General features: G+C 42.5%; 1 protein-coding gene across 3 annotated transcripts in view; it reads right to left on the bottom strand.

Annotated features, from left to right (window-relative positions):
• The window catches only part of SLC15A2 (solute carrier family 15 member 2), a 71,401-nt gene extending 53,222 nt beyond the window's left edge, over positions 1–18,179 (bottom strand). Inside the window, exons 1-5 of one of the 3 annotated variants that reach the window (XM_083489584.1) lie at positions 17,857–18,179; positions 9,745–9,791; positions 5,210–5,297; positions 3,167–3,308; positions 1,262–1,354 (exon numbers count right to left, since the gene is read on the bottom strand). In XM_083489584.1, the coding sequence (XP_083345710.1) occupies positions 1,262–1,354; positions 3,167–3,308; positions 5,210–5,297; positions 9,745–9,791; positions 17,857–17,905 (419 nt within the window). In that variant the 5' untranslated portion in view covers positions 17,906–18,179. The other 2 variants (XM_083489585.1, XM_083489583.1) reach the window with 2 other exon arrangements.
• Positions 18,180–21,348: the final 3,169 nt, after the last annotated feature.

The raw sequence follows: 21,348 nt of genomic DNA, 5'->3' as shown, positions 1-21,348 counted from the left end.
GGATGGCATTTGGGTTTGTGCTGTTGCGGGTGTATTTTTGACTCTGCTGTTAATACGTAATACTTTTTCATGTGATAAGGATGTTTCATGGTGGCTTTATAAGCCTCCTTGAACATTGTGGGCCAAAAGAGTGCAGTTTTAAAAACAACAGCAGCAAAAGTCTGGAATGCAAAGAACTGTATGTGGTGTTCTGTATGCTCGTTTCTGGTGTAATAACTGAGAAGGGGCTGTAGCTCAGTGGATAAGGGTCTTCCTTGCATGCAAAAGTTCAACCTGCAGCATCTCCAAGTAGGGCTTAGGGAAACTCCCTGTCCCGAAGCCTGGAGAACTGCTGCCAGCCAGTGTAAGAAGAATTTGCTTGACATGTGTAGAGAGCTTTTGACATGAAGGGAGCATCTGAATTTGTGATTCCACACCTGCATTCTGAACTGGCACAATTTCAAGGCAGGATCAGAGGCACGCTCTATTTTCCATGCTGGGTAACCCTTCCTCAGCTGGTTAAACGTTCCCTCCCCTGCAAGTCCCAGGATTGTCGTTAAATAAACTCCCAGTTTGAATGGAAGCCACCGCCACCCCAACGTCTTTCCCTCCCTCTGTGGCAAATGCAGCTGAAGTGGGCATGAAAATGCCCTGCCTGGTTTCCCTAGGTCATTCCATACAACCAGCTGTGATGGTCAGCTTACAAGACTTCTGCAGGATTCTAAGGTGGACTCTGTCCTTGCCTGCCTATACCGTTCACTTCTGAGAAAACCAAACATACACTTTTTAAAACGGTGGTTTACTTCCCCCCCCCCCGCCCCACTCTAGGTTTGGGCTTTAGATCTAAACAAAATGAAAAACCTTAGAGTGCTAAAAAATAAGTAACAGCTGAAGTTAATGAGCTTCTGAAGCATGTGGCTCTGGACAGAGGTTTGCCTGCAGCTCATGCGTAAAGCGCTTTCTAAGGGCTCATTGCTTGAAGGAGTGCTCACCCTTGCCGTGGAAACGAATGGAGGCTATGCCAGTACAGCACAAGACTTAATGCATTGCCCCCCGAGACGCAAGACTGGTGGATTGCCTAGCACAAGGTGCTAGCAGCTTTCAAGGCTACGATGTCCGGACACGATTTGGGATGGAGGACACGGTGCCAGCGTTAACAAAAGGCCTGAAATAACCACATAACTACGTATTGCAAGGTGCACGTGAATGATCTATACCTTAATACCAGCCAATTAATAATAATGTTATCAAAACATAGCAGACCCGTCTTTTCATTACTTACACATGAACAATTTGGTTTCCCACACTCGGTATCGCCCCAACGGACTTGATCACGTGCCCAATAACGTAAACAATGGAGAGATAAATGATTGTTCTGTGGAGAGAAAGAAAAAAAAAAGTAAGGAAATGCTATCAGCCCAAGGCAGTGGCATGATTTATAATCTGAAAACAGAACGTGTGTCTGTATTTCCTGATAGGCAAGGCACAAGGATTTTCTCTGTTACCCTCTTCCCTCTACCAGAACTGAAACTCCTCTTTCTCCATCATGCTTCAAAGCATTGAGAAAAAGCTGCAGCTGAACAGAAAGTTGGGACAACCGCACTGACAGACACAGCTGCTCTGTTTCCCACCACTTGTGGTAGCAGGGCCAGCCCAAGACACTCTCTGCCTCAGGGACAGAACAGCAAATGGTGTCCCCAAACTCCACTTCCCAAGCCCACAGAACCCAAGCAGACCAATTTTATTCTCTTCATTTACAAATTATTTATATTCCATCCATAGCAACAACAAAAAAGTTCTCTGAGCAGCCCAGAGTAAAAATTAATATGGCAAAGTACACAAATAAATTACCACCACATAAACAAAAACAGACTAAAAACAGCAGCAAAATAAAACCAAAGTGTGTGGGGGGGGGGAGTAACAGGATGTAATGGTACAAAAGCTCTAAAATCCTACAAACACCTCTCCCCTGGAGTAATAAATTAAATTAAACAACGGGTTGATTTGCTAGCTTTTCATCACCCCCATGGCCAGCTGTCTGAGGCAACCGCTTCATGCTGCCTAATGATGGAGCTGGCCCTCAACCATTCCTAGCAATAATATGGAGGTGCCACCCCAAACACACTGAACACAGATCCTGAAAGAGCAGCGCTTGGTGTCCTACACCCTAAATGATTGTCTTTCAGTGCAATCCAGAGAAATTTAGCCGAACATAAATGCCACTGAAAGCTAGGATACTTAGATGTGTGAGTAGACAGAGCCAGCATTAACCCTTACTGAAGTCAGTGGAGCCCAGCTAGAAATGACAAGGCCGTTGTTTGGATACCTGTTTGCATACTTTCCTGTATAAAATGAGTCTTCTATTTACAAGAGTCTACTCTGTACAGGAGAAAGACGAAAGACTATATAAGGGATGGAAGCAAACACCCCTTGTACCCACCCAAACCTCAGTTGTATTCCACTGCTTTAAGCACTTTTCTCCCAGTCTACCTCCAGTGCTAGATATGAGCTGGACAAGGGGGAGATTTCTTAAACCAGGATATAATTGTGCAAAGACCAATCAAAGTGCAAACAAAAATCTCATTGCATAGGCAAGTTCATAAGGCACGCTAAAATTCAATGGCAAACAAAGGTGGCAATCTGTGATAATGTATATCAAAAGTTTCTAAAAATAGTACTATTAATCAGCTAGAAACTGCCCCATTTGCTCCATTAATTAATTGGGGGAGGGGGGTCATTTATGTACCTGAAGTACAGATGGACAAATTCATGAATTTTGGTTTCTATCAGGTTTCTTACTTCTCCAAACGTAAATTCAGTTCTCCACATTTCTGAATCTATTTTTGCTTTTGTTATAAATTTCATTCCTGTTGAAAAGTCATCAGAGTTCGCCTAATATCCACCCATTTGTTTGCAATTTTGCCTAAAACACATATTTTGGCAAGCATATTTCCGCTAATATATGAAACACTTTTGTATGTTATTTTCACTAATATGCACATTGTCATGCATGCATTTCCCTAACATGCCCATTTTTGTACACATCATTTGGTTGGAGAACAGCATTGCAAAATTCAGAGAACCACAAATTTCACAAATTTGCATTAAACAAGGTTGCATTAAAATGTAAGCTGAAAAAATTCCTCTCCCATCTTTCACTTGAAGATGTAATATATTGTATCCTTACTTGTATTTTCCCAGCCAAGAGTCAGCCATGAGGGCACCAATGACAGGTGTAAAGTAACACAGACTTGAGAAGGCATGGTAGACGGAGGTGGATGTATTCTCATCCCAGTGAAGGAAGTAGAGGAAATACAAAGTCAGAACGGCTGAGGGATAAAAACAAAGACAAAAGCAATGAGTTTCATAAACAATGTGTGAGCCCCAGAGTGTGACAATAATTGCCATTTTCTTTTCCTGAAAGAGGCTCTGTGCTTTTACCAGTGGTGTGACAGAAAGAAATCCAATGAGGGTCAGCTTTCACTACCATGAAAACTCTACAGCCATACCAGGCTCTGTAACTCTCCAACAGTTTGACTTTACCCCTGAAGGCGCAACTTTTCCATTGTCTCCTGAGGCAGGCCGATGCCAACAATGACCGAAAGAAACCCAAGGAGGCTCCGCTTTCACTACCATGAAAACACAGTGATGAGCAAATTGCCCTTTCTCAGTCTCTAGCTATCATCCCACTGATACAAGCATACAGCCTCCAACAGAGGAAAAGCAAGCAATCCTGGATGTCAGACCAATAGACCTTTTCCTGTCACTCTTCCTTTCTCTCCCCTATATGCTCCTGGTCATTCTCCAGAGATTGTAGCCCTTGCTGACCAGCTTCCAGTTCTGCTTCCATATTACTGTCCCCAAAGGGAAGAGACAGGAGAGAGCTTCCATAGCAGGGGGCGAGATCCAACATAACTTTAGTGCAAGCAGTTTGAGAGTTGATGTCCGAGCAGTAGCACAAATAGTAATGCATAAGCTTAACTGTCACCAAGTATAATAATAACATTCAGTTGGGGGTTATGAAACTTTTTACTCAAGCACAAAACACTCATTGAATTGGGCTATTGCACTATGGCTAAGAATATGGCTTCTACTAGTGGACGAGCAGTTGCACAAGTGGGCTGTCACAATGGGTGCTTGATGTGGAATTGATGCTTCATTTGCACACTTTTCATGAGACATCCACACAATGCTTTCACCCTTTATTGCTCCTGTGGCTCTTCCCACCTTTTCTCAGAAGACAGAAAGTCTGACATTTTTCAGAAGAATAGAAGAGTGATGCAATCTCCACAGGTGTAGATTGGCATTAGTATTCTATCTTTTTAAAAGTTTGGGGATTTGATTCTCTCTTTCTCTCTGTGTGTGTGTGTGTATTAATGTTATTTAAAAGCACTGAAACTCCTACCAGTAACCTATGTTTGCCATGTTGCTAAAATAGCAGCGATCAGAAAGGTTATTTTTTAACTCTTTTGTTTAAAATGTAGTATTATGGCACTTAAAAAAATGAATGAGAATTAGAGCACTATAACACCAAATTTGTTATATAATGCTCTTTCTGACCGAAGCAATTTTAGCAAAATGTACACGGCTCCCATTTTACATAGTCAAGAGAGGTGATTTTTTTTGTATACATGTATTCCTGAAATAGTTTTTTTAAAAAAACAAAACAGCATTATAGTGTTATAGCACTATACCTTTCATTCATTAACAAAGGCAAGAAAGAATTTTAGAGCTTATTAAAAGACAAGGTTTTAAAAATAGGGCCATACAAAATGGCTGCTGCAAGGGTTTTAGTAGATGTGTGCTGAGCTTCAGTTGGCCCCACCCACAGCAGTTATGTCATGAGCACTTGTGTACAGAACACAGCAGCATGAAGACACAGAAAAAGTTCAGAACTCCCAATAATGTGGAAAGTCAAGTGCAACTTCACTTGTAGCTTACAGCAGAAGTGCAATTATTCAGGAGCCACCCACCTGGAAGCAGCCTCTGGCACCATGTTTATAACCTTTCAGTCTATCCTGTTACTGTCTACACGTATCAGAGACAGCTGAGGTATCTGAGGCAATTTAAGATCTGAAGGCAAGGAATCTTTTCAGATTATTCCTACTATTAATTCTCTCCTCCCACCCACAGGCCACCTTTTATCATCCTAAAGGCAAAACAAATTGCAAAGAGAGCCAAACTATTCTCCGAGAAGCTGTGGAGAAATGATGAAAGATATAACACACACCTTTCATGCCATAGTAGGAGAAGCGCTCGCAAAACTCATTCACCACAATGAAGGCGATGCTGAGAGGGTAATTGGTACCACATACTTTCTAAAGAAGCAAACCAGAAAAAAGGTAGTGTCATACAAAACTTGTCCTTCGGTCATATGTACAGTTGACATAATGACGCACAGCACGCAGAATCCCAGAATCAAATGTACAGACCTATAATTCAACACTGAATTGGCAGATGTCCCCAGAGAAGGGATTCGAAGGAAATACAGAGTTTATAATAAACAAAGGCTTGCCCAAAGGCTGACAATCAGCACAGTGAACGAATGTCAAATGGAGGTGAATACGTTTGAAATATATATTTCTACCTCTGTATAAATTTTCCAGCTATAGCAGGCATAATTGCAGCTTTGCAAGTTAGATAAACAGGAACCACAAATGTTCATGATTTTCTTCAAACTCATTCCTTGCATTCCCAGTCACCGCACTCTACAGGAAAGGGCCTCCTGCAGACACCTTCTCATCAGGAGTCGTCTTCCATATGATGGAGAACCAGGCCTTTCACGAGGCAGCACCTTCCCTTGGAACGCCAATCACATATCAGACATACCTTATCCATTACCTTTTCAGCACACCTGGAAGACTTTCCTTCACCAACAAGCCCTTTACGTTTGGATTTTTTTAAAAAATCCCTGTCCTTATCTGCCTTGGACTTGAAATTGTTCTTATTGCTGTTTTTATATTATTGATATTTTTCACTGTTAAACTACTTTGGGATGTTTTATGGGAAGTGATCCATAAATGAAACGAAACGAATAATTACATGACCACCTGGTCTAAGGGACAGCTTATGTGAGGGAAAACAGCTGTTGGCAAAAAAAAGGAAAGAAAGAAAGAAAAGAGGAGGAAGAATTTTTGTGGATCAGAAGTGATCAGGGCAGATGTCAACTGCTTTTCTAGAAAGTTCCATTTGTTCCATTTAGTGATTAATTCTAACCACGAAGCAAATCCCAGCATGCTTGGGTTCCACCTATCCAGTAGTTTGTAATGAGTTCTATCCAGTAGTTTATGTCATCAACAGAAAAATAAACAAAAAGGGGGAAGAAAATGATAATGCCAGTGTCAGTAAGACACAGGTCTCCAGACATCACACGCAAAAGGATTACTATGTGACTGGAAGCAACGTGACACTCATATTGCATTCAGAGCCAAGCCCTCACTTTGTCCTCAACTTTGTGAGGCTTCGCTGTAAAACAAGGAAACAATGTTAGCTGGCATTTTCCCCAGAGTGCTGTTGCATCATTTTGTGGTGTTATCTCAGGACATAAAAGAGACAGCATAGCCTATGGAGAAACATAAACCCATCTGATAGTGGGGGGAATAAACAGCCTATCCAGTGCTGGTGACATGGTTCTGACAGCAACTAGCTGGTTAGGTGAATTCGAAGGCCCAAATTTAGAAATTCGAAATTTATATTTAGGCACTGCAGATATGAACAAAACAATTAAACTTGCACTTCCTCAGAAGACTCTATCCCAACCAACAAGCATTCATGTGAATATGTGCAGTGAGCTCCTGCATGAACTCCTTGGAAATCAGAAGCTGCTGAACACACAGAAAAAGCCCTCCACACGTACAGTTCTACATGGAGGGATTCTCTATACATGCTCATAAAATGCTGAGTCTGCAGCAGCAATCCTGCTCCATCCAGCACATGTTCACTGGAACTTCTGTTAAGGAGAATTTTTGCTCTCCTATCAGGAGTGTTCACTAATCAGGTGAGTGTCATCATGCTGTCAAAAACCTGGATGAATTCAAAATGAGGATTAGTACATTAGGCGTGCCAAGGATGCTCCTGAGCACTAACCCCTATTTTGTACTCTGTTTGGATTCATTCAAACATCCGTCATTATCCAATGAGCAATTATTTTCTTTCAAAGTAAAAATAGCATCTACCTAGCATCATTTCATGCATCTTAGCAGAACAACACACATCAATGCCAGAAGAGGGAAACCCTTCTCCTTCTAAGTTAATGCATGATGTGAACCAGAAAGCACATATATCAGGATCACTGTGGAATTTAAAGAGGATTGAGACACATCTCATTAGGGATGGGTGAATCTGTCCATTTCAGTTTTCCAATCTTAAATTCAGCTTTCCATATCAGTTGGTTATTTTCTTTACTGGGATAACTGCATTGCAGAATTCAGAGAAAGACAAATTTTGCAAGATGGCTGTATTTTGGTACTGTCATAGTTTCAGAAAGTACGGATTAGGCAAGCTCACCTTTAAATGTGAACTGAATCAAATTTTTCTCTCAACCCTACATCTCATTAATGAGAATAGAACTGAAAATCTAAGTTGCTCCTAACCAAGTGTGTGTTTACATTTCAGCCAAGGGCAGAACTACCTATTCCACCTCCAATGCTTCCAAACCTAGACACGATTGCTTCTTGCAAAGAAGTTCTGGGCGGGTGCAACTTGCAGCAGAGAAGTGATAGGCAGGAAGAGGGTGCTTAAACCTTCCCTTGCCCATCACTTTCCCCCTTGAAATTTCGTTCTACTAGCAGCCCAGGTTCATTTGTGTTAGTAGACGAAATAGAGGTCTGGAAGCCCTGGTTCTAATATTTGAAAATGACTTTTATTAACCCAGAACACTTTATTCTGGAACCTTTGATTTTCTCTGTTTATTAATCTGCAACAATTACCTCCCAAGTTCTGAGGAGATTTATGTGGCCTTGCTAAACTTCTTCCACCACTGCTTTCAATCCTGCATATCACTCCTTCCCACCTTGTCTATTTGGGAAACCTGTCTTGTCAGGCATCCGAATATAACATAATGTTTGAATAGAGTAAACACAAATAAACATAAACCAACCTGTATGTGTGAGAACAAGCAATTTGGTCAATTCCCAGAATATATGAGGGAACTTGAACGTTTTTCAGGCCTACACACATTGCATTTTGTACAGATGTGACCTTCTCAGACACTATATTCACTGGAACAGGTATGCCTGATGGGCATGGTGGAATGTTGTGAGCTTGCTTCCCTATAATACTTAAGGGGGGGGAGTATGATCACATAATCTAGGTCCAAACACCAGTTTTGTGTTTGTGTGTGGGAACAGGGCTTAATAAATAAATTTAAACCATTAAAGGTAAAGGTACCCCTGACCAGAAGGTCCAGTCACAGATGACTCTGGGGTTGCACGCTCATCTCACTCTATAGGCCAAGGGAGCCGGTGTTTGTCCACAGACAGCTTCCGGGTCATGTGGCCAGCATGACTAAGCCGCTTTTGGCGAACCAGAGCAGTACACGGAAATGCCGTTTACCTTCCCGTTGGAGTGGTACCTATTTATCTACTTGCACTTTGACTTGTTTATAGCCTATAGTTTCTTCCAGTGGATATTGACATTAAGGGGAACAACACAAAATTATGTTGGCTCATTCCTTAAGGTAATTACAGCATTAACTTATGAATTTGCACAGGTGTCAATGCTAATGCGTTCCTGTATCCATCCTTGAATCTGCACAAATGACAAAACTGTATACAGTGAAAGAAATTCATCTGATCAAAACCTCAATCAGAACACTTTTCCAGATTATCCCTAGTCATGCTGCTGAGTGACCCAATTAGACCCTCTCCCCATGACTCCTCATTTTTATTAACACTATTAATTTTTTTAATGGATTGAGAAGACATTCCAACATATGAGCACTCACCAAGCCACCCCTTGTTTTACTAAAAACCAGCAAGGTTTCCCCTCTCCATCTGTATCATCATGTATGTTCCTCTTCATTAGCCTTTTGACTTTTACAAATATACATAGCACAATCTTGTTCTTTGAAGGTTATGTACTTCCTACTCCAGTGCTTGACTGCACATCTACCTTAATTTCTTCCTTAATTCACCACTGCGTATCTATTCTTTTTGCAGCAATCTTTAAACTAGCTCTCTACAAATACAGTCTGGAGAATAAAATGTGTGCTTTTGAATAAGCTAGAAAGGCTCAGGAGCACTTATCCTCAGAGAGGGGAAAGAAGGAGAAAAAATCTAGTGGAAATTCTGACAATAGAACTAACCCATATCAAAATATTGCCGCTGAATTGGAAGCTGCCTCCACTTTTGAAATCCAGCAAGCAAAGCTGCCGGCTCACCTCCCCCTCTATGTATATCATTCTTGCTTCCTTCAAAAGAGTGTTGTTTTTGCCTGGGAAATGCATTCCAAGAAGTGGTAATTCCCAAAGAAGCCATTGGCTCGGGTTTGTTCCTCTGTTGTCTGAGCTGCCTTTCTAGTACATTAATCAGGTTAGCAAGAAAGAATTTCGTTTTGAATCTCTAATGCTAATACCAACCCTAGGCAAGAAATGGTGCTTGTCTGTCTGAGGCCAAAGCACAACAGGGGAAGGCGAGAGCAGCAAGCTCTCGAGAATTGTTCCAGGGAAGTTGAAAGAAACAGCAAAATAAACTCGCCCCAAAATAAATACAACCCTCCACCACAACCCTTCCACCACACCCCAACCAAGACAGATCAAACACTTACCGGGGACTTTTTCTCAGGAGGGCAAACTCCTTCTGAAGGATTATCTCCTGCAGAAATAAAAGTGAACAGAGTCTCCTTAGATTCTTTTCTCCCTGAGAGGTCCATCCTATGCTTTTCCTTTTTCCCTCCCCAGTTTGCCTCACACAACTCTCTGCTGTCGTGGTGAGTTGGTTGGGAAGACTTCCAAATGAGTGGAGTTTAGTTCAGATTTAAGTTAACCCTGATTGTGCACATTTTTCTCTCTGCCAGGCTGAGGCAGGAGGACAGCTTCATGAGGAAGGAGAAGAGCAAAGTTAAACTGGGCTGGTGAAACTGTCACTAAATCACAACGGTCACAGGGCTGTCCTCAGCACCTGCAGGCAGGGCTGTGTGCCGTTTGCTCTGAGCACACTTCAGGTACTCTGAGTAACCCTTGTGTTGAGTCAAGCGAAGTGCATACTGAATGATAATCCCTATTCCAAATGTTGAAACTCATAATTAGTGGCAAGGTTTGTGGCTTTGGGCCATCTCTGCTATAATAGCAGGCTTATTCTGCAGGAACCACAGGCATCCCCGCCTATTTGAAACTAGCTGGCTGAAGCAAAATGATGCATTGAGAGCTCAGAGCAAATGAGCTCTGTGTGGCTTACACTTAGATTTCTGCTGCTCATTTGCTATTTAGGCGCTGCTTGGCTTTAAAAGACTCTGATATCTCACTAATAAACTGCTCCCCAATAAGCTTGCCGCAGGAAGAGCAAGATATAAGAGCAATAAATAAATGCATACATAAAATAAATAACTGCGAAGAGCTCCTCACATTTCTTTTGATTGACCCTCTTTTTAATAGTCTCTTATCTGTGCAGCCACCGTAGGCTACTAGTATAGGTAATAAATGGATTCCTCATGCACCCCTCTGCAGAGATAAGGGCAGGGCTTGTATGTAACTGTTTTTGTGTTTTGTGAGATGCTTCCTGCAGGGTTGTTTATAGCTTACCCTGCTCCACAGGAGGAGATTAGCTAGCAACCCTAGTACCTCACAAAGGACTTACCATTTTTGAACAAAGAGGTGGGGAGAACAGGAAGCTTAGAACTACTGTGTATAATTAAAAGTGTGTAAGATGCCCAGCCCCTCAAAATCCACTCCCTCCAGATTTATTTGTCCATATTGGCCTCTGCCTGGTTTTTGCTCATATTGTAAAAATAAAAACCCATCAATTTATATCTCCTCATCTCCCACTGTGAGAACATGCAGGACAAAAGGAAAAGAGTCACAGCCATTGCTCCACTCACTTTTGCCTTGGGCTCTGCCTACCACTGGTAAGTAACCCTTGAAAGATCATGCATGAGGAAATGTGGCTCTTGGGCTGAATAAGGTTCCCTACCCCTAGGGCTTTTAGAAATCTTGCTGTAACATTCAGGCATCAGTTCCTCTTTTTATCGCAGTGGCAGACTTTGGGCTCTCAAGTTTCAGCAGTGCCCTGTGCAAGAGCAACATTTAGCCCCACACCGCCTCTTGGCCTCCATGCTACAGCACTGTTGTGGCAGTTGCACCAGTTGTGCTACCCTAAAACCGCCTCTGCTCATGGTGCTGCCTGAAGCAGGATCACTTCTTTCTAGGCTGCACACGAGGGTCTATCCTGACTGTGATCAAAGTTTCTGCAGCTGCATGTGTACAGGAGATTCTACTGCCTGGGCAAAGGAGGACTGGGATATAAATCTATCTTTCCAGTTGTCCTACTTAGGCTAAGTTGTGACTCTCCAGATGTCGCTGGCAAGTGTGCCTGCTTGGCCCCATGACTGAGAGGGCCTTGGCCGTGCAACATGCTGATGTCACTCGCGCATGCTGTGTAGTGTGCTGATGTGTCATACGCACGCTGCACGGCTTGTGTGAATGATGTCAACATACCTCACAGTGTACACGCATGGCCACCATAGGATTTTGAGGGGGCCAGGCCCCCACACCTTGAAATTTTGGAGGGCCCCCAGATGCCCCTAGCTGCTGGACTCCCACTTCCATCAACCCAAACCAGCAGAACCACTGGTCAGGCATGATGGGAGTTTTAGTCCAGCAGCATCTGGAGGGCCAAAAGTTTCCCCTCCCCTGTTCTAGACAAACCATACCAGAACCAAATTACAACGTGAAGTTCACAGTCTCTCATTTCTTATCAGCCCCAAGATCAAATTGCATGCTACCTCTGCAATCAATACCAAAACAGCAAACATTATTTCCACTGCATCGCTCCCTTCAGGGACACCCACGGCCAGGGCGCCTATGTTTTATCTGCTCCTTGTTTTGTTATTGTAATGTAGAACCCTTCTTTCCTTGCTGCTGTTCATTGCTTCACATTTTAAGGTGAACAACTTTATAGGAACACACACCCCTATTATTTTTTCTGCTGTTCAAGTCTTGGCAAAAATCTCTGTCATTTTTGTTGCTGCTGCTGCTGTCTGTCATACAAGTGCTCAGCGACTTGCTAAAGGGCATGTCTATAGCCACAAGATGACCTGGGAGGGCAAAGGCCTTACCCCCATGCCATTCCTGGCCCTCCTGCAAGTTCTTTACTGGCTGTTTTACGTCCAACAACAAAAAGCAACATCATTTGTACTAAAAAGGCAATTCACACTGCCCCTGTCTCTGGACAGAGCAATGCATTGGGGGGACAGCTGTAGCTCAGCGAAAGAGCATCTGCTCTGCATGCAGAAGAGCACAGATTCAATCCTCATCATCTGCAGGCAGAGCTGGGGATGTCCCCAGTCTGAAACTCTAAAGAGCTGCTACTAGTCTGTGAGGGCAATACTAAGCTTGGTGGACCAGTGGTCTGAATCAGTATAAGGCAGCTTCTTCTGTTCATATCTGACGCAAGGCTGCTGCTAAAAATGGCAGCTGCTTGTCTAGTTCCGGAGGTCCGTACTTAACCTGAAACTGTTCTTAACCTGAAGCACCACTTTAGTTAATGGGGCCTCCCACTGCTGCTGCGCCGCCGGAGCACAATTTCTGTTCTCATCCTGAAGCAAAGTTCTTAACCTGAAGTGTAGGCTGAGCCTAGTCCATGCCAGGGAATCGTTGGCCCGCGTCCTCAGATCCAGAGAGAGAGTAAAAGAAAACACCAGAAAAGATCCTTCTTTGGAGGAAAGCAGTTTTATTCTCTGTGCACAGGAGACAGCCAGCAGAATAAATTCTGGAAAACTGACTGCCCAGAAAATACACCTCTGCAGACTTTCTTATACCTTGAGTGGGCTCTCTCCCCCTCCCCACGCCCTCCAGAAACCTCCCCAATCAACTGGAAAGTTTTCAACTTATTTTTAGCATGTCTATAGCCCTCTAAACAGCCCTCCCTATTGTTCCCTATAGTCTCTTTCTAAGCGTCCTGCATCCTCCCGTCTCCTCCTCCCGTCTCCCCGTATGTGTCCTTTTTATCTTGCATTCCTAAGGTAAAAAAGCGAGGCTATTTCTAACTTACAGTCTCTGTCTTATCTTGCATTCCTTCGGGGGGCCCTTTTTGCAGGTGAAGTTATTTCTAGCTAAGAAATTGACTTAGACAGAAAATATGAAGATCCTTCTTAGGTACATATGAAGATCCTTCTTAGGTACAAGGTACAAGGTATAGAAAGCATATAGAAAGCAACCCTTCTCTCTCCCTTCAGAAGCACTATTTCTGGGTTAGCGGAGTCTGTAACCTGAAGCGTCTGTAACCTGAAGCGTCTGTAACCCAAGGTACCACTGCACTTGCAACATGCATTGCAAGGTGATTGGGATGTGAACTTTTCTGCCATAACTCCATATTTGGCTCCTGCTGGCAGCAGTGGGGAAACGCCAAATGTTATCATATATAGGAGCCTACTCCTTCGGTCTCCCACCAATGATGATGGGCACTGGTATTCAAACGGTGTCTGCATGCCACATCTTGTGATCAGTTAAGCAGTGTGGGGCTTACCTGGGCCCCTCCCAATATTTTATTCAAGTTGGCACCCCTGTGATAATATCACACAACAGGAGAAGACGTGCCTAAATGAGCATGGCGTTGAGATGGAATAACTCAACATTGGGCTACATTTTTAGAGGCAGCCCTGTGTGTTAAGCATAACATATAGTGTTGCTCCCATTTAGAGGAAGTGCAAGGATGGGGTTTTGTGGATTATTGCTTAAGTATATGCATTGGTGTTCGCTTCTCTCATTAGCTAGCTATGAGTAAGATCTGAAGCGAGGCACCATTAATTAACAAATGACCTCAGCAGCACCAGTCTGATGTCCCACCCTGCTTTACCTTTAGGCTGTCATCTTTCTACACTGCAAAAGCCTCACCAATTTATTCTTTTTCTGAAACTCTTTCCAAGGCTGTCTGTCAGATTAAACCTACTGTGCTGATTTTTGTGTTGTTTTTACAGAGTCTCTGAGAAGTGATCTTAATGTTTATTGCTTAGCAAGAACCAGAGGGACAGAATGTGGATGGTAAAAACCCATTTATTTTGCACTGGGGGGGGGGTAATAAAACCTTAGGAAGAGTGCTTAATATGTTAACGCTGCAATACTAACCCCATTACCTGGGAATAACCCCGCTGAATTCAGTAGGAGGTGCTTCTGTGTAGACATGGTTAGGAATGTATTTAATTCTGTTTGTATCTTATCCACATTACATTTTATTGAAATTCTTTAAGAAATTAAGTCTGCTGCAATCCTGTACATATTTACCTAGGAGAAATTCCCACTGAACTCACTGGGGCTTACTTTTGTGCAGATTATGTGTAGAATTGCACATTATAATGTTTGAATAATGGGCAAGATCTGTCGCTTCCTCATGCATTGCTCCACACTCATAAATCTGCACTTGTGGAAGTGCTTCCCCACAAGGAATACTGAGTCCTTTCCGTCTCTCCCACCAGCCTCCAGCCACTTGCAACTATTGCTGCGTGCATTGCAAGGTACTCCATCATTACTAAGAACGTGAGGGATATGCACACATCTTCTTAATATATAGTGGCCTGTTCCTTGCTAGGCCCAAGAAGAAGAAGAAGAAGAGTTTGGATTTGATATCCCGCTTTATCACTACCCAAAGGTGTCTCAAAGCGGCTAACATTCTCCTTTCCCTTCCTCCCCCACAACAAACACTCTGTGAGGTGAGTGAGGCTGAGAGACTTCAGAGAAGTGTGACTAGCCCAAGGTCACCCAGCAGCTGCATGTGGAGGAGCGGAGACGCGAACCCGGTTCCCCAGATTATGAGTCTACCACTCTTAACCACTACACCACACTGCAGTATGCAAGATATATTATTTGCTGACCTGGAGCCCAGGAAAGGAAGGGCCACGGCATTAGGGATGCTTCCTTTTTTTCGTTATTAATTTGTATTAGGTTTTTTTTAAAAAAAATAATAACAAATTTATTTAACATACAATGTATATATTTTTATTTTTGATTGCCCACCCTTTCCACACTGATGTTTTTATTCTTATCCTTAATTGCTGCATTATACTTGACAAATCCCTGATTCCTATTCCACATGTGGTTCAGACTGTTCTCTTTTGTCCTGTCCCACATGAGAAAGGAGGATTTTCTATTCCCCCCCTTTTTTCCTGCACAGCTGTTTTTCCCCCCATATTGATTTTTATTTTGTTACATAAGGACTTAACATCCAGCATCCAGTTTCTTTTGCTAAACAGATAGCCTGGCACATTCCTGTTTGTTGGGAGAATGAGCCTTTGCAAAACTAAAGAGCAGGCCAAGTATAGGTAATTTGTTGCCATAGTAGTTAATGGTCAGAGATGTCATGTGGGAGCAGTAATTCCAGCATAATAATGTACGCTATGGCATCATATGATGAATAAAAATCCCTTTTTTGCTGTGCCAGAAAACATGCAGTGATTCACCATGAAAATTTGCAGAACACATGAATTGGGGGGGGGGGGTTAGTTCTGGAGTGGACTTTGGGGTGCTGGAACATCCCAAAGCACTGTAACTTGTAAAATGGCCTCGCATTCTCCATAATGGCAAGGATGCTTTGCAGTGCACCTTGATGAGTGTCAGAGGAGAGGGATGTGAAAGGGCTCCATCAGTTGCCTGAGGGGAAAGGCCCTCCCACAATATATCCACCGGCTGATTGATATTTTACAATGAAAGCAGCAGTCTTCAAAGTTTTGAAAATGCAATTCACAATTAGTTTAAAACCGAAAAGGACCAGCTGAACCTTTCACAGGTTGGAACTATACTTATCCTTGACACGATGCTGCAACAAAGACACATGCTCTTCTCGAGTTCTCCTTGGCGTCTCCTGTAACTTTCATTTATTTATTTCATTAGCAATGTTTATATGCCCCTTGACTGTAAAAAACAAAAAACAAAACTCCCTCTAACTAGCGTATCACAAAATGAAATAAAAAATAAAAATTGTGGATTTAAAACATTTAAAAACAAGTTCAAACTGGGCATTGTATGGCATCCATAACAGTACCACTGCCACAGATTGAAACACTGGAGTGAGCATATACAGTGGTACCTCGGAAGTCGAACGGAATCCGTTCCAGAAGTCCATTCAACTTCCAAAATGTTCAGAAACCAAGGCGTGGCTTCAAATTGGCTGCAGGAAGCTCCTGCAGCCAGTTGGAAGCCGCGGAAGCCATGGTGGACGTTCGGGTTAAAAAAAAAATTCGCAAAACGGAACACTCACTTTCAGATTTGTGGCGTTTGGGAGCTAAAACGTTCGACTCACAAGGCATTTGGGATCCAATGTACGATTTATTGGGAATGGTAATCCCAAACTGTGAAGGGCTTTATATATGAATACAGTGGTACCTTGGTTCTTGAATTTCATCTGTTCCGGGAGTCCGTTCAACTCCTGAAAAGGTTTGAAAACCAAGGCACGGCTTCCGATTGGCTGCAGGAGCTTCCTGCACTCAATCGGAAGCCACGTTGGATGTACAGCTTTTGAAAAATGTTTGCAAACCAGAACACTCACTTCCAGGTTTGCAGCGTTCAGGAGCCGTTTTGTTCAGGAGCAAAGCTGTTCGACAACCAAGGTACCACTGTAGTAACACCATGAACTTGGTCCTATAGCAAGTAGGCAGCCACTGCTAACCTCTGAGCTCAGGTGTTATATGCTGACAGGGTCTCACTCCTGTTAGCAATTGTGTTTTAGCATCCTGCAGTAATTACTGTTTCCAGGTCAAGGACAAGGGAAGACAATTCTGATGTTACCAATGCCTTAACTATTGTGGTCAAGCTCTGCTGATAAATTTTTAGACTAACTTACCCATGTCATGGTGTTATCATGGGATGCGTTCCTTGCCCCACATCACTGGCTGTTGATAGTAAGTGTTGGAGAACTCGGAAAGGAGACTGGGAGTGCCATATGTTTTGCATATTATATTAATTCAATTTTTTTGCTGTTCTATCTATTCAATTGAGTTCCTTCAATTTATTTTTTTCATCTTTCTGTTTCGTTTCATTATTCTGCTGTGAGCTGCCCTGGAGGGTTTTACTGAACAGCAACATAATGAAAATATTTTCAATGAATAGAACAGAAATTTATTAACATCACTCCATGCATCTACTAACTTAAAATAAATTTAGGTTTCTTTCAGCTTTGCTCTTTCTCATCCCTTAGGATCCTCCACCACCAAACCTTTGATAAGGGGCCTGCCAAAGGACAATTATCAAACAAGCGGCAGAGTCAAGAAAAGACCTGAGGAACGCTGAGCACTAGACACCATCCCTGGCCAGCAGTCTACATGGTAAATGAACAATATGCAACATAGGAAATCCCAGTGAAGTGACTGGCCCTCATTCATTCCACCAAGATTCTCCACATATGTACTTCATTGTACCTGTAGGAGCTCTGATCCTTTGCAGACAGAGAAGTTCTAGTGGAAAAGGGCAACTCTCCTAGAGATGGCTTAGAGTAGAAGAGGGCAACTCTACTAGGGTAGCGAACGAGGACAGGGCTCCTGTGCCTTTAGTAGCAGTGCAGAAAAGGGCATTTCAGCAGCTGTGTAACTGCTCAGTCTTTCAGAGTCTGTGAGCAAGCTTCTTTGCACTGAAGCGCCATCTGTATCCCCCAAAGTGTACAAGAAGCTCTGAAGGATGGGCAGAGTCACTTTACTTTAGAAGGACTAGGGGTGGGGAAGCATCAAATAGCCACTGACCTCTTTGCTTCTCTTTTCCTCCTTTTGCACCGCTTTCCTCCTCAGCCATTTCTGCCTTTTCCTCTGCACTCTGCAAATCCAGCTGTGCACTGGCAGAGGAAGACTTTCTCTAAGACGTCCTGAGCGACTCTGTGCCAAGCCTTGTTAATATTTCACTTTACTGTCTTAGCTCCCTTAGCCACCTCTAAAATACAAGCAAACTTCCTCCCCGCAGCTAAACTTTTTTTTTGTCAACAAGATTAACTTGTTAACTTAAAGTTACTTATTCCCAGTCTGGCCAAATTAAAAAGCTTGCATACAGTCCGCATTTGTGTGTAAATGTAGCCCATTGATTTTAAAAGAGGCTTGACATACTTTTGAGGGTTGCACTTCAGAAATCGCCATTTGTTACAGCAGTGGTGGTTTTTAAAGGGGTTTTTTGTGTATGTATGTTATTGTGGAAACAGGATGCTCGCTCCAGATGAATTAGGCCCAACTCACTGCCTGGCATAAATTGACACAGTCTCCTTGGCTTGGACAGGGTTATGCCATTTTACACCAGCTTAGTTTCAAAACATTTAATGGCTCCATGTGACAGTTCTTAACTTCAGAAGAGGAGACAAGCTTCTTTCAGTCTAAACAGGCTGACTTTTATTCCTGTTTCTGCACCCTAGATAGGCTTGCCATTGTTCATAATTGTTGCAGACTATTCATATTTCAGGACCTTTGTCCATACCAAGTAGAAAACATGTTTCATAATATAAGTGGAGTGCTTTGAGCCCATATGCCAGATGGCTGAGAGACTGCAGTTGGTCTAAGGCTGTTTTTTGAGGTTTGGGGTGAGGGAAATGAAATCAATACCTCTATGATGCTTTCTTATCCTGAGGAAGACTCTTGGTCCATCTAACCCAGTGCTATCTATACTACAGTAACTGCCAGGAAATCTCCAGGCAAGGGCAGGAGGTAGAAAACCTGTCTTGCTGATGTGGCAAGAGGCTAAAATTTCCCATAATTCACAGGGTTAAATGGTGGTTGCAACCTTCAAACCAGATGTTTAGGAAAAAGATTATTTGCTCACAAGCCATTGAGATCTAATTTTAATTTAATGCATCTACAGGGAAAATACCAGCTTCTTACAACTTCTTTAATAATTGGCAAGGTCAATCTCTCTAATTCTGTAATGGGTTTTCCACTATTTGGGTGGATACACACAATCATTTCTGTCAGGAAAAGGCCACTTTTTGTGGTTACTATTCTGTTCAATAGCCTAGCAGCAGAGTGGTTCCTAAAGCTATTGAGAGCCTTACATACAAATATATTGAATCTGGCCTGGTAACAAATTGGCAGCCTGTGCAGATCTCTTGAGCAGGGATGTGATATATGTGTGGACAGAGTCTCACTCCTGTGAACATTCATGCTGCATTGATCTGCACTGTATTTTCCAGACCAATCACAAGCAGTGCATCATAGTAACTACATAGAGTGCATTGAAGTAACCCAGCCTTGAAGTTGTCAGTGCCTGGAGTATTGCAGTCAAGCTATCCTGGTTCCAGAACAGTTGCAGCTGGCACGCCTGCCAAGAATGGTAAAAGGTGGTCCTAGCCACTGAGGCCATCTGAGCCTCTGGTGACAAAGCTGGATCCCAAAGCATGCCCAAACTGTGGATCTGCTCCTTCAGACAGTATATCTCCATCCAAGGCATGCAAGTGACCAATTTACTGCACACAGGAAGCACTCTCCCATAACAATTCCATCAGGGCCCCAACTCCAGAAGGCCTAGTTTTGTCGCCACTCCTTTTCTATGGGGGGGGGAGCCCATCATGTTCCCCTACAGTTAGAGGATGGGACCACACATTTAGGCCTCTGTCCCAAATTATCGCTAGCCCTTTCACTCATGCTCTACTTTCCCCTGCCCAGAACCAGCAACACTAAAGCACCATCGCTGTAGCTCCCTGTCACATGCCCACACAAACAAATCTTGACAGCATCAACTAATAACACCGCATAAAGCATGAAGGTTAGGGTTTCAGATGTTAAACTAAGCGTCTGTAATAAGCACAGACAGAAGATACCGAACCTTTAACTGCACTGGGGTTTGTATTCAGCTAAGTTATAGAGTAGACCCATTGAAATCAATGCAATTAAGTAGGACATGCCAATGTGTTTCCACTGAGTCTGACTTAGCTGGATACAATCCATTATCATTATTATGGTCATAACATTCCTTTCCTATTGGTAAACATGCTCCCCACCCCCGGGGAAAAATCAATAAAACTGTAAGTTCAAAAAGACTCCCCCACAAGCCATGTGATTTACAAAACAGTCAGGCCTGCTTCTGACCTTAAAACACAAAATCAATTTGGAGTGTTCAAACTATTGTCCTTTGAATATTTCTTGAAAGTTCACGTATTAGAACAGCACATGTTTCCATCTTCTCAATTTGTTTTCCCTTTTATCTGCTCTTTGATTTAGTAATACTGCACACATTTTAAACCATTTTGGAGCGCAAGGCATTTTAAAATAAAACCACACCTTGGTACAATCAATAAACAACTGCACTATGATGATTTACATTTCCAAGGAAGGTCAAAAACACTATTCATGAAAAATTTCACCATCCATGAAAAAAAATGAGAACTGCAATTTTTAAGAGGTTACAGTATGAACAAAGGTTGCAATCATATGCACACTTATCTGCCCTATTGAAGTAAAATACATGTACTGTATGGGATTGCACTGAAAGACTGCACTCCACAACACACTGGGAAGAAAGTCCTATTGAACAAAATGAGACTCCCTTCTGAATAAACTGGATCAGTTGTTTGATCCATGCATGCATGTGCACACATTTTAAAGTTACAAAATGGTGCAGTCACTGCACATAGAAAGGAAGTTATACTGTTTGTCACAGTACTAAAATAGTCATGAAGTCAAGCCTATCGTTTGTCTTGACATTTGTACAACTAGTCCATACTATGCAAACTATCATGGTAAGGGTACTACCCACAGGAGAAATTACCATGTTTGCAGAGACAAAATATTGTAATTTTGGTGCTGTGGAATGAAAATGTATCCACAGTGTAAGTGCTTTTGAGGGATGATATTTAGATTCCCCGCAACAATAGCCCAGTTATTGCTCAAAGTGATGCTGCAGATGCTGAAGCCCAGAATCACTTCATAATTGACAGCGTAAAAATACATTTTCAGCTTCATCCAGAACCTGAGTTTTGTCCGTCTCCTAATTTCATGCCCAATAGCTCAGTTATTAAGCCCCCGGTGGCATGTTACTTATCTAATAAGGACCTTTGAAGAGTGATGTGTTAATCCTTTCAGAGGAGATAAACAAATCATTAAAAGATGCTTGTGAACTGCCTCAAAATAAATTATAGAACATGATAGGATTGCTACGGTGTATCTTACCACCGGAAGATGGGAATTAATGTTTTAAGGATCTGCGTCATGTCAAATTTAATATGACATGACATGGGAACAACAACACCAGAGGAATCGCAT

The sequence above is a fragment of the Podarcis liolepis genome, assembly GCF_965112155.1.
Source record: "Podarcis liolepis genome assembly, chromosome: 1".
Taxonomy (NCBI): domain Eukaryota; kingdom Metazoa; phylum Chordata; class Lepidosauria; order Squamata; family Lacertidae; genus Podarcis; species Podarcis liolepis.
Note: the sequence above shows the minus strand (reverse complement) of the source record. Positions and strands in the feature narration are given on the sequence as shown.